General features: G+C 49.2%; 1 protein-coding gene across 3 annotated transcripts in view; it reads left to right on the plus strand.

Moving 5' to 3' along the window:
* Positions 1-5,713, plus strand: part of SCARA3 (scavenger receptor class A member 3) — a 38,631-nt gene extending 32,918 nt beyond the window's left edge. For all 3 annotated transcript variants that reach the window (XM_070375990.1, XM_070375992.1, XM_070375991.1), the window contains one exon: positions 247-5,713. In XM_070375990.1, the coding sequence (XP_070232091.1) occupies positions 247-860 (614 nt within the window). In that variant the 3' untranslated portion in view covers positions 861-5,713. The remainder of the gene's footprint in view (positions 1-246) is intronic.
* Positions 5,714-12,781: the final 7,068 nt, after the last annotated feature.

Here is a 12,781-nt window from a genome sequence, read left to right on the forward strand (position 1 = left end):
CCAAACACCTATGCATGTGAGCTCGGGATGGGCTCCCAGCCTCACTTAAGATTCTCAGCCCCCCTTGTCAGCTGGCCAGGCCGACTTAGAGGGTCATGTCAGCAGCCTGAACCCCCAGAGCCAGTAGTCGGCAGACCTGGGACTTCAGACCCTTGGGTGTCAGAGCGCCTGGCACCCACTTCATGGGACAGCCTCAGGAGACCTGTCCTTGTAGACTGACTTCTGCCCTCTTCTCTCTGACCCTAGGTGCCCCCGGCCCTCCAGGACCCAGAGGACTCAAGGGAGATGTGGGCGTGAAAGGGCCTGCTGGCGGCAAAGGACCAAAAGGAGACCCCGGCAGCTTGGGGCCCCCAGGACCCCAGGGTCCCCAGGGGCAGCCCGGGAGCCTGGGCCTGTGGGAGAAAGGGGCCCAGTTGGCCCCAGGGGTTTCCCAGGCCTCAAAGGGTCAAAGGGCAGCTTCGGAACTGTGGGCGCAAGAGGACAGCCGGGCCCCAAGGGGGATGTGGGGCCCCCAGGGCCAGAGGGCCCCCCGGGGGCTCCAGGGCCAGAGGGGCCTCAGGGAGAACCAGGGATCGCTGGGAAGACAGGGTCCCCGGGCCAGCGGGGGCCCATGGGGCCGAAGGGTGAGCCAGGGATCCAGGGTCCCCCTGGCTTCCCTGGGCCCCCGGGCCCACCAGGAAGCCAGAGCAGCTACTGAGGAGAAGTCCAGTCCCGGAAACTGCCACACAAAAGGCAGGGAGTGGGCTTTGTCACAGGGAGGCCCCTATAAAGCCACACCTACAGACGTGTGGTCCTTTGACCCCAAAGGGGGTTCCCCCAGGCCTGTCCCTGCACCTCTGGGCTCCCCAGTAGTGACTTAGCATAGAAAGCAGCCCCTTACACAAACACACACACACACACACACACACACGGGCATGTCCCTGCTGGCCAGGGCGGCTGACTGGGTTTCCCTGGCTGGGCAGGAGGAGAGGTTAAGAGAAGTGCCCTCTCCTGTGATGAGCCTGCCAGGGAGGTGGCTACCTCGGGGGGACAGTCTGGACTCTGGCTCTGAATGGGTGGCCAACTCCAGTCTTTCTAGCATCTTCACCCCATCCTAGCTGGCCAGCAGTTCCCTGAGGCTCCCAGGGGTTGAAAAGACCCAGGAGAACATTTGAGGAGGGATGAAGGGTGCAGGGAGGTGGGGAATTATGGTTCAAACTCTAGGGACAGGGTGGGCTTGGCAACCACAAGACCCTCTCCCATAACCTTGGGAACAGGGTCCCGGGCCCACCCCTGCCCTGCGCATGACAGAGCATCTCCACCTGGACCCTGAGGACTACATCCCTGGGAGTTCAGCCTTTTTTTTCCCCGCACCAGAAAACTTCCTGGCTTCATCCTTGTGTCTGCCTTCAGGAGCATCCCAGGAAGAAACCAAACAGGAATTTCATCTGCACCAGGGCTCTCTCCTAGCCCTGGAACTTTCTGTCAAAGGAGGAGGCCCCACTGCAATCCTGGGGTGACCTTTTTGTGGTGACAGGGGGAGGGCTGCCCCCCAACTGGCTCTCCTCCTGCCCCCCTGACCTCACCCCACAGTGACCCAGACTGGCCCAAGGCCTCTCTGCAGGGACAGCAACCCCAGATGAGGAAATGGGTCACATCCCTCTGACGTCACCCCTCACCCCACTTCCTGCATAGCCAGCAGCAAGGAGCACTGGGCCTTCCCCAGAATGGTGAGCTCCCAGTGAAGCTTCATCCCTTTGTATCCTAACAGATAACGACCCCTCCTCCAGGCTGGGTGCTTGCAGCTGTCCCTCCCCGACCTCATCCAGAGACCGGCCTCTCCCCCATCCAGAAGCCTTATCGATGACCACCTTCTTGTAACAGGTGTGCAACTGGCTTGCACTCCCGCCACCCCAACTGTGTGTAGTTCTCCTGTCTACATATGATATCATGCCACCTAGTATCACCCACTCAGTAAAGACCTGTTTCCAGGAGGGAGGTGTCTTCTGGTCCTTTCTGCCTGATGGAGGCCATGATGCCTTCAGAGTCTCCACCTCACCTGGCCTTTGAAGGGGAACCAGGGGTTGAAATGTCCCTGAGATATTCAGTCCCACTGTGGAGTCCGGGTCTGAACCCTTAGCCCTCACTCCGGAAACACTGAGCTCCGCTGGGCCTTCCCAGTGGTCCTCAAGGGGCCAAGATGGCTGAGGGATTACCCAGAGCAAGCAGGAGCCTAGTGGAAGCCATGTGAATTTACTCATCTCGCAGCAGAGTCCTGGAGCGCTTGTGCTAAAACAAGACTGGAAAAGAAGACCCCACACCCAACAGTTAGCTGCTTCTTCCTCCTCTTGTCCCTAAGATGAGGAGATGAAGCAGAAAAGGAGGAGGAAAGCAGACCAGACCTGCCGCAGAGGGCCTGGCCCTCCAGCATCCACAGGAGACAAAGGATACCTGGGTCCTTGTGAGTCAGCCGGCCTGATCCAGGAAGTGAGATCCGGGACAAGTTCCAATGAGCCAGGGGCTGGAATGAGAGACTAGCCAGCAGGGATCAAACACTGAGGTGCTCTCAGAACATAAACAGAAATACAGAAGAAAAACCCCTGGGTCCTGGACAGTTGCCACCGACACGTCCCTGGCTGTGCGGTTTGGGGGGGATCAGCTTGGTTCACCAGCACAGGGTGGAGGCAGGCACCTGGAGCCCATCCCTGGGGCCACCCGCATGGACTCAGTTCATGCCGCCACCCCGGGTCGCAGAAGTCCTCTCGAGCTCTAGCAAGGAAATAGGGAGGGGACACTCATGACAATGGACATGAATTTGAGCAAACTGCAGGAGGCAGTGGAAGACAGAGGAGCCTGGCTCTGTCAGACACGACTTAGAGACCAAACAACAGCAATTTATGCCCAGGAGGATGCAGCAGGTAAAATCAAGCCTATGGAAACTTGATGCAGAGCTCGGTCTTGGGGTGACTAGATGTGGAGGACTGCCAGCGTCTCGAGCCCCCATCTTCACTTCCAGAGAACACACCAGTCTCCTCTCTCTTCTCTCAGCGTTCCCCTCCCTTTGCTCTTTGCTGTCCCCTTCCTGCTGATCCGCATTTTCTGTTTGCATGAGGCCCAGTGTATCAGTGTCACTGCTCACCACCAAAGGGCCCAGGCCTACAATTTCTAGTTCCCAGCCTTAGGAGGGCAAAATCTGATCACTTACCCCATGGGTTCAGGGGGCTTACCACAGAGGGAGAGGGTTCAGTCTGTAAAAAAATTAGAGGTACAAGAACAAGAGTTACCATGAACAAAACTGGCCACAAAATCTGTGTTTGGCAACAGAGGAATAGAATAACCTGAACAGTAACAATATAGCAAACGCTGATGGAAGAGTTACCATGCAGCAGAATACCATTCTAAGCACTTTACGTATTAATTCACTTAACCCTCACTACAATGTGTAATGTAGCTATATATCTGTAGTCTCTATGTATACTGTGCGTAAAATCATTATGAGCAATGTTAGAAAATCCAGCATTTTGATGGAGTATGCGCATGCATTCAGTCACTCAGTCATGTCCAATTCTTTGCAACCCTATGGACTGCAGCCGGCCAGGCTCTTCTGTCTGTGGGATTTTCCAGGCAAGAATACTGGAGTGGGTTGCCATTTCCTCCTCCAGGGGATCTTCCTAAGCCAGGGATCAAACTTGCATCTCTTGTATCTCCTTCATTGGCAGGCAGATTCTTTACCACTACGGCACCTGGGAAGCCCCTCTATGTTTACTGTATCTATATTATTATTATTCCCATTTTACAGATGGGGAAACTGAGGCTTGGAGAGATTAATTAGCTTCCTAAACTCACATAGTTAATGAGTTTTTAGATGTATCTCTATTGAAACTCAGTCTTGGGTAATTTAACTTCTCTTCTGTTCCCTCCCCTGTAAAGTAGGGGTTAAAATTGTACCTACCCCAAAAGGCTGCTGAGGGGATTAAATAAAATGATGCTCTTGGCCAGTTTCCCAGCAAATTAGTCAGCCCAGGCCACCATAACAAAATATCACAGATTGGGTGGCTCAAACAACAGAAATTTATTTTCTTGGAGTTCTAGAGGCTGGAAGTCTAGGATCAAGGTGCCCACTTTTCCTGGCTTCTTGCTGTGCCTTCATGTGGTGGTGGGGAGAGAGATGCATGGGGGAAGGGGAGAGAGACACACACACTCAGAGGGATAGAAAGGCAGAGGGAGAGCTGTCTTTCTCGTCTTGGAAGGCTGCAGTCCTATCGGATTAGGGCCTCACTCTTATGACCTCATTTAACCTTCACTGGGCTTCCCAGGGGGCTTCCCTGGTGGCTCAGACGGTAAAGAATCTGCTGCAATGTGGGAGACCCCAGATCGATCCCTGGGTCAGGAAGATGTCCTGAAGAAGGAAATGGCTACCCACTCCAGTATTCTTGCCTGGAGAATCCCACTGACAGAGGAGCCTGGTGGGCTGCAGTTCATGGGGTCACAAGGAGTCGGACATAACTGAGCACACATGCACACGTGCTAACCTTCATTACATCCTAAGACCCTCGCCCTAGGTACAGTCACACTGAGGGTCAGGGTCTCAATATATGGATTTTTCAGGGACACAATTCAGTGCCGGGGCCCAGCGATGGTTACCATCCCATAAACATCAGGCAAACTCATGCTGGTGTTTATCCTACAGACCCAGGCTTTCTGAAGGACAGTATTACTCACCACTTCCCTCTGCAGATGAGCAGCCAGAACATGAGCTTCCGCACACACCCACCCACCTTCCCTGCATGATTAGAGCCAGGAAGGAGCTGGTGACTCACTTGGCTCAAAGGCTTTGCTATTCAAGTGAGAAACCAAAGGCTGAAAAGGGCCTGAGGGGCTTGTTGCCCGACAGGGATCAGAACTCCAGCGTCTGGGTTTCTGGGCAATGCAATTTCTCATGTCTCAGGTTTTTCAGCAACTTGGCTGTTGGTTAGATCCATCAGGCAGCAAATGATGTACATTCCCCAGAAAGTGGCCCCCCTACACATACACACACACACACACAATCCCTCTCTCTGTCTCATTTCATCAAACAGCCCCCCCACAACCCGCCCCACTAACATGGCCCTTCAGGGCATCTCATTTCAGTTCTGTTCAGTTCAGTTCAGTCACTCAGTCTTGTCCGACTCTTTGCGACCCCATGGACTGCAGCATGCCAGGCTTCCCTGTCCATCACCAACTCCTGGAACTTGCTTAAATTCATGTCCATTGATTCGGTGATGCCATCAACCATCTCATCCCTTCTCCTGCCTTCAATTTTTCCCAGCATCAGGGTCTTTTCCAATGACTCAGTTCTTCACATCAGGTGGCCAAAGTAGTGGGGTTTAAGCTTCAACATCAGTCCTTCCAATGAATATTCAGGGCTGATTTCCTTTAGGATGGACTGGTTGGATCTCCTTGCAGTCCAAGAGACTCTCAAGGGTCTTCTCCAACACCACAGTTCAAAAGTATCAATTCTTCAGTGCTCAACTTTCTTTATAGTACAACTCTCACACCCATACATGTCTACTGGAAAAACCATAGCTTTGATTAGATGGACCTTTGTTGGCAAAGAAATGTCTCTGCTTTTTAATATGCTGTCTAGGTTGATCATAGCTTTTCTTTCAAGGAGCAAGTGTCTTTTAATTTCACGGCTGCAGTCACCATCTGCAGTGATTTTGGAGCCCTAAAAAATAAAGTCTGTCACTGTTTCCATTGTTTCCCCATCTATTTGCCATGAAGTGATTGGACCAGATGCCATGATCTTAGTTTTCTGAATGCTGAATTTTAAGCCAACTTTTTCACTCTCCTCAGGGCATCTGGACCATTGTAAATATTTCTAAAAATCCTAAGAGCTGACCACAGGGGCTGGTGGGGCCGGCAGTCAGAATCATAAAGGTTTGCTACAACCTGTGTTGTATGGATCTACCTGAATCCAGCGGGGTGATGAGGGGGCGGTGCTTCATGATAGAGTCCCTCAGTGCACGTGGAATGGGAGTGGGTTGTGTTTGTTCTCTGCTGGGTCCTCCGTGTGTCAGGGGACTGTCAGCCCAGCACTGCTCTCTCTGACTTCCAGTTTCTTGATCCAGAAACAAAGAGGGCATCCTGGGCTCAACTCCATCTGGGAGTCACCAGATGTGGCCCAATTCCTGTCCTACAACTCTGACCAAGGGCTCTTCCTCCTGCCCTGCATGGCTGCTCTCCTGGGATGAGCCAAGGCCAAGGCCAAGGCAGGAAAATCTGAATCCAGACTTGGAGATGATGGCAGTGGGGTGCAGTCAGTGGGCTAGAACCATGGCCTTTGCCACTGAGTTGTTTTCATTGCCACCAGATGTACAAAACCTTGAGGAGCTCTGGGCCTTTTTCTAAGCAGAACAAGAGCCTTCCTGGAGGCCACAGGCCTGGGACACATACTTGAGCACCTCTAAAAACCCCAGACTGGCCCACCTTTATCCCTGGCAGGTGCCCCTCCAGCTGGGGCAGCAGAGGGGTCTGGGCAGAACCTTGGGGCCTTCCTCCTGCTCCTTCTCCTCTGCCAGGGCTGAGCTGGCAACATCTCCCATGCCAGCCCTGGACACACCTGTCAAAACAGAACCATAGTAGAGGAGAGCGGAGAGTGGAGAGCTGACAAACACGCTCTGACCATACCGTGCTTTTCAGCAGGGTGGGCCCAGCTGGCAAGGAGCTGCCTGGACACATAGGTGGGCGGTGCACTGAGCAGACTCCCTGGGCATTTATTTTCTTTGCCTGTACCTGTTCTGTCCTTTTATTTTCTCTTGAACGCTTCAAAGGGAAAGGCTCTGTGTCTGATGGCATGGGAGAGACACAAAGGCTGGTGCGGTGCACTCAGTGGGGACAACCAGTGAAAATGCAGACTGCCGGTCTGCACCCCAGACCCACTGCTTCAAGACCACAGAGATGGGGTGGGATAGGAGGAATGAGGGGGAGAAGTCTCTAGGGCATTCCAATGCCCCCATATAAAATTGAGAACCAGGAATGTAAGAAATAAAGAAAGGGGAAAAATCTTTTTATTTATGCATTTGTTGCTGTTCAGCCAGCAAGTCATGTCCGATTCTTTGCAACCCCATGGACGGCAGCACGCCAGGCTTCCCTGTCCTTTGCCCTAGGTCAACTCTATTGTTTCTGAAGTTGTTCCTTGCAACAAGGCAGAGCTCCCTTAAATGAAAGGAAGAAAGAATCTGCACATGATCATTGTATCCAGATATATAACCTGACAGTTGCTTCTTTTTCTACCATCTCCCAGAATTTTCTCAAACTTGTCCATCAAGTCGGTGATGCTCTCCAACCATCTCATCCTCTGTCGCTCCCTTCTCCTCCTGCCCTCAATTTTTCCCAGCATCAGGGTCTTTTGCAATGAGTTGACTACAGTACCTCATTTAATCCTCAGGAACTAAATGTATTTACATTTAATAGGTCAGAAAACCAGCCTCAAAAAAGTAAGTTGCTTAATGCCACAGAGATGTAATATGAATCCTAACCCAGGATTAATGGAAGCCAGCTATGCCGAGCTGATATCAACCAAGGTTCTTGGCTTTCCCCAAGCAATAGAAATAGACAAAAAGCCAGACAAGAAATTCAGGCAAGACTCTTTTATGGTCCCTGCTGCAACAGCAGGGAACAAGAACAAACAACAGTTTCCCTTGCTCACTCCCCAAGGAGGAGGGTGAGCTGGTTCCTCATATGGAGCAAGGATAGAGATGTGTTCAGGGGTCAGGCTAGAGGGTGGCTTAGTTGGTTTGTCCGGCCCTCAGGTGGTGTTGCATGCTGGGGATATTTGCAATGACTAGCTTTTGCTCCCAAAACCTTGTTTTTGCTCCTGGCTTTTCAGAAGTGGCGTGCATGAATGCTAAGTTGCTTCAGTCATGTTTGACTCTTTATGACCCTGTGGACTGTAGCCCAACAGGGTCCTCTGTCCATGAAATTCTCCAGGGAAGAATACTGGAGTGGGTAGCCATTTCCTTCTCCAGGGGATCTTCCCGACCCAACAGCTGAACCAATCTCTCCTGCAGCTCCTGCACTGCAGGCAAATTCTTTACTGCTGAGCCACTGGGAAAGCAAGTTGGATTTTTTTTTATCTTTTTGTCCAGAATTTGCTCTAACGGTGCATGCATGAGGTAATTTTTAGTCTCTTATAATTTCTTTATATTTTGTTCCTTGAGAAGATGTTTGTCCACATACAAGGACTGCAGGAAAGGGACCCAGGTCCCAGCCTGTCTCAGAGCTACTTCTTACACAATGGCGAAATCAGGAATTCAGTGGGGCCTGAGAAAGCAGAGATCCACAGAAACCTCCCTATGGCCTTTTCCCTAAACCCAAGGTCTCCAAAATGGGAGCCCAGCCAAATCCTCCAGTGGGAAAGGAACAAACTTTTCAATATTAAACAATGTTCTTCTTGTATTTTGTTCATTCAAGGTCACACTTTGTTTTCACACAATCAGATTTGACCAAAAAAAACTATGAAATGATAAAAAATATGACTTGAAAATAAATTTAACTTTATTATCCTTCATGATAAACATCGTTCTAGTGCAATTTTAGTTTGAGACATTAACCAATAATAGAAACATGGAAAATAATTCATAAATAAATTTACATTTATTAGGAGATAAAATAAATGATCCTCCAATTTTTTTTTTTTTTTTTATTAATGGTGGGTGTGATCAAATACTTGAACACAAGAGGGTCCTAAGATGGTGGAGGAATAGGATGGGGAGACCACTTTCTCCCCCACATATTCATCAAAAGAACATTTGAACGCTGAGTAAATTCCACAAAACAACTTCTGAATGCCGGCAGAGGACAGCAGGCACCCAGAAAAGCAGCCCATTATCTTCAAAAGGAGGTAGGAAAAAATATAAAAGATAAAAAGCGAGACAAAAGAGGTAGGGACAGAGCTCCGTCCCAGGAAGGGAGTCTTAAAAAAGAGAGAAGTTTCCAAACACCAGGGAACACTCTCACTTCCGAGTCTGTGGTGAGCCTTGGAACCACAGAGGGCAACATAACCGGCAGGAGAAACAAATAAATAACTAAAACCCACAGATTACGAGCCCAGCGGTAACTCCCCCAGCGGAGAAGCAGCGCAGACGCCTGCATCCGCCACTAGCAAGCAGGGGCTGGGCAGGGAGGCACAGGCTGCATTGCTTAGAGTAAGGCTCGGGCCTGAATGCCCCGAGGGCTATCTGAGGGAACTAACTTGGACTAGCAAACCAGAGTGTGAGATAGCTACCACGCAAAAAGCCCTAACCTAAGACACCGCCAAGCCCGCTCACAGAACAAAGGACCGAGCAGAGATAGCAGGCTGCAGACCAGCCCATCCCCCTCTGGTGATAGGCAGACGAGGGCAGCCAGAGCCGGAAGGGGGCAATCGCGGCCCCAGAGAGGCATTATCTAGCAAACTGCAAGCAGGCTTCATTGATAACCAAGACTTCTTGAGATTCTGGACAGTCAACATCCGCCTGAGAAGGTGTGCCAGTTGTACACCCAGAAAACTGAGCCACAGGGACGGGGGAGGCAATAAGTCGCAGCAACTGTGCTCACCAAACACCTGGTCACCTGAACTGCTCAGACCTGGGAAGGGCACAAGACGCAGGCCCAACCTAGTCTGCACCTTTGAGGACTACCCGAGTACCTGAACCTGAGCCGCTTAGACCTGGGAAGTGCATACAACCCAGGGCTTGGCCTCAGACAGTTCCCAGCAGAGCAACCTAGAGCCTAAGCAGTGTAGACAGGGAAAGCACACACACCATGAGCGGGGGCAAACCCAGTGTGGCCAAGACACTGCGAGCACACGCCAGTGTTACTTGTTTTCAGCGTCCCTCCCTCCCCACAGCACCACTGAATAACTGAGCCTAAAAAATTGTCCACCACAACCCCCTTGGGTCAGGACAGAAATTAGACACTGAAGAGACCAGCAAACAGAAGAAGCTAAAACAGAGGGAATTTCCTTGGAAGTGACAGGTCCAATAGATTAAAACCCTATAGTTCGTACTGACTACATAGGAAGGGGCCTATAGACCTTGAGAAATATAAGCCGGATCAAGGAACTATCCAAAAATGAACTGACCCCACACTGCCCACAACAACACCAGAGAAAGTCCTAGATATATTTTTACTATTTTTATGATCATTCTTTAATTTTTAAAATTTTTAAGTCCTCTATTACTCTTTTCATTTTCATTTTTATAACCTACTATTACTTTGCAAAAAAAAAAGAGAGAGAAACCTTATTTTTTAAAGCAAACTTATATATATATATATATATATATATATAATAACTTTTGTGACTTTTTTCTCTTTAATATTGAATTTTTGAAAATCCAACCTCTACTCTAGATTTTTAATCTTTGCTTTTTGGTATTTGCTATCAATTTCATACCTTTAAGAACCCAATCTTCAGTACCTATTTTTACTTGGGAGCAAGATTACTGGCTTGACCACTCTCTCCTCCTTTGGACTCTCCTTTTTCTCCATCAGGTCGCCTCTATCTCCTCCCTCCCCCTTCTCTTCTCTACCCAACTCTGTGAATCTCTTTGTGTGTTCCGGACGGTGGAGAACACTTAGGGAACTGATTACTGGCTGGATCTGTCTCTCTCCTTTTGATTTCCTCTTTATCCTCCTGGCCACCTCTGTCTCCTTCCTCCCTCTTCTCTTCTCTATATAACTCCGTGAATATCTTTGAGCAGTCCAGACTGTGGAGCACACATAAGGAATGATTACTAGCTAGCTTGCTCTCTTCTGTTTTGATTCCACCTCATCTCATCCTGGTCACCTCTATCTCCCTCCTCCCTCTTCTCACCTCCAAGTAACTCTGTGAACCTCTCTGGGTGTCCATCACTGTGGAGAAACCTTTCATCTTTAATCTAGATGTTTTATCAACGGTGCTGTATGGATGGAGAAGTTTTGAGGCTACTGTAAAAATAAGACTGAAAACCAGAAGCAGGAGGCTTAAGTCCAAATCCTGAGAACACCAGAGAACTCCTGACTCCAGGGAACATTAATCGACAGGAGCTCATCAAATGCCTCCATACCTACACTGAAACCAAGCACCACCCAAGGGCCAACAAGTTCCAGAGCAAGACATATCACACAAATTATCCAGCAACACAGGAACACAGCCCTGTTCCTGTTCAATATACAGGCTGCCCAAAGTCACTCCAAACCCATTGACATCTCATGACTCATTACTGGACACTTCATTGCACTCCAGAGAGAAGAAATCCAGCTCCACCCACCAGAACACCAACACAAGCTTCCCTAACCGGAAAATCTTGACAAGCCCACCCACAGCAAGGAAACTCCACAATAAAGAGAACTCCACAAACTGCCAGAATACAGAAAGGACACCCCAAACACAGCAATATAAACAAGATGAAGAGACAGACGAATACCAAGCAGGTAAAGGAACAGGATAAATGCCCACCAAATCAAACAAAAGAGGAAGAGATAGGGAATCTACCTGATAAAGAATTCCAAATAATTATAGTAAAATGATCCAAAATCTTGAAAACAAAATGGAATCACAGATAAATAGCCTGGAGACAAGGATTGACACAATGCAAGAAAGGTTTAACAAAGACCTGCTGCTGCTGCTGCTGCTGAGTCACTTCAGTCGTGTCCGACTCTGTGCGACCCCATAGATGCCAGCCCATGAGGCTCACCTGTCTCTGGGATTCTCCAGGCAAGAACATTGGAGTGGGTTGCCATTTCCTTGAAAAGTGAAAGTGAAGTTGCTCAGTCGTGTCCGACTCTTAGCAATCCCATGGACTGCAGCCTTCCAGGCTCCTCTGTCCATGGGATTTTCCAGGCAAGAGTACTGGAGTGGGTTGCCATTGCCTTCTCCAAACAAAGACCTAGAAGAAATAAAAAAAGGGTCAATATATAATGAATAATATAATAAGTGATATAAAAAACACTCTGGAGGGAACAAATAGTAGAATAATGGAGGCAGAAGATAGGATTAGTGAGGTAGAAGATAGAATGGCAGATATAAATGAATCAGAGAGGAAAAAAGAAAAACAAATTAAAAGAAATGATGACAATCTCAGAGACCTCTGGGACAATGTTAAACGCCCCAACATTCGAATCATAGGAGTCCCAGAAGAAGAAGACAAAAAGAAAGAACATGAGAAAATACTTGACGAGATAATAGTTGAAAACTTCCCTAAAATGGGGAAGGAAATAGTCACCCAAGTCCAAGAAACCCAGAGAGTCCCAAAGAGGATAAACCCAAGGCGAAACACCCCAAGACACATATTAATCAAATTAACAAAGATCAAACACAAAGAACAAATATTAAAAGCAGCAATATCAGATCAGTCGCTCAGTCACGTCCGACTCTTTGAGACCCCATGAATCACAGCACGCCAGGCCTCCCTGTCCATCACCAACTCCCGGAGTTCACTCAGACTCACGTCCATCGAGTCAGTGATGCCATCCAGCCATCTCATCCTCTGTCGTCCCCTTCTCCTCCTGCCCCCAATCCCTCCCAGCATCAGAGTCTTTTCCAATGAGTCAGCTCTTCGCATGAGGTGGCCAAAGTACTGGAGTTTCAGCTTCAGCATCAGTCCTTCCAAAGAAATCCCAGGGCTGATCTCCTTCAGAATGGACTGATTGGATCTCCTTGCAGTCCAAGGGACTCTCAAGAGTCTTCTCCAACACCACAGTTCAAAAGCATCAATTCTTCGGTGCTCAGCCTTTTTCACAGTCCAACTCTCACATCCATACATGACCACAGGAAAAACCATAGCCTTGACTAGACGAA

The sequence above is a fragment of the Bos mutus genome, chromosome 8 (genome assembly GCF_027580195.1).
Source record: "Bos mutus isolate GX-2022 chromosome 8, NWIPB_WYAK_1.1, whole genome shotgun sequence".
NCBI classification, from domain to species: domain Eukaryota; kingdom Metazoa; phylum Chordata; class Mammalia; order Artiodactyla; family Bovidae; genus Bos; species Bos mutus.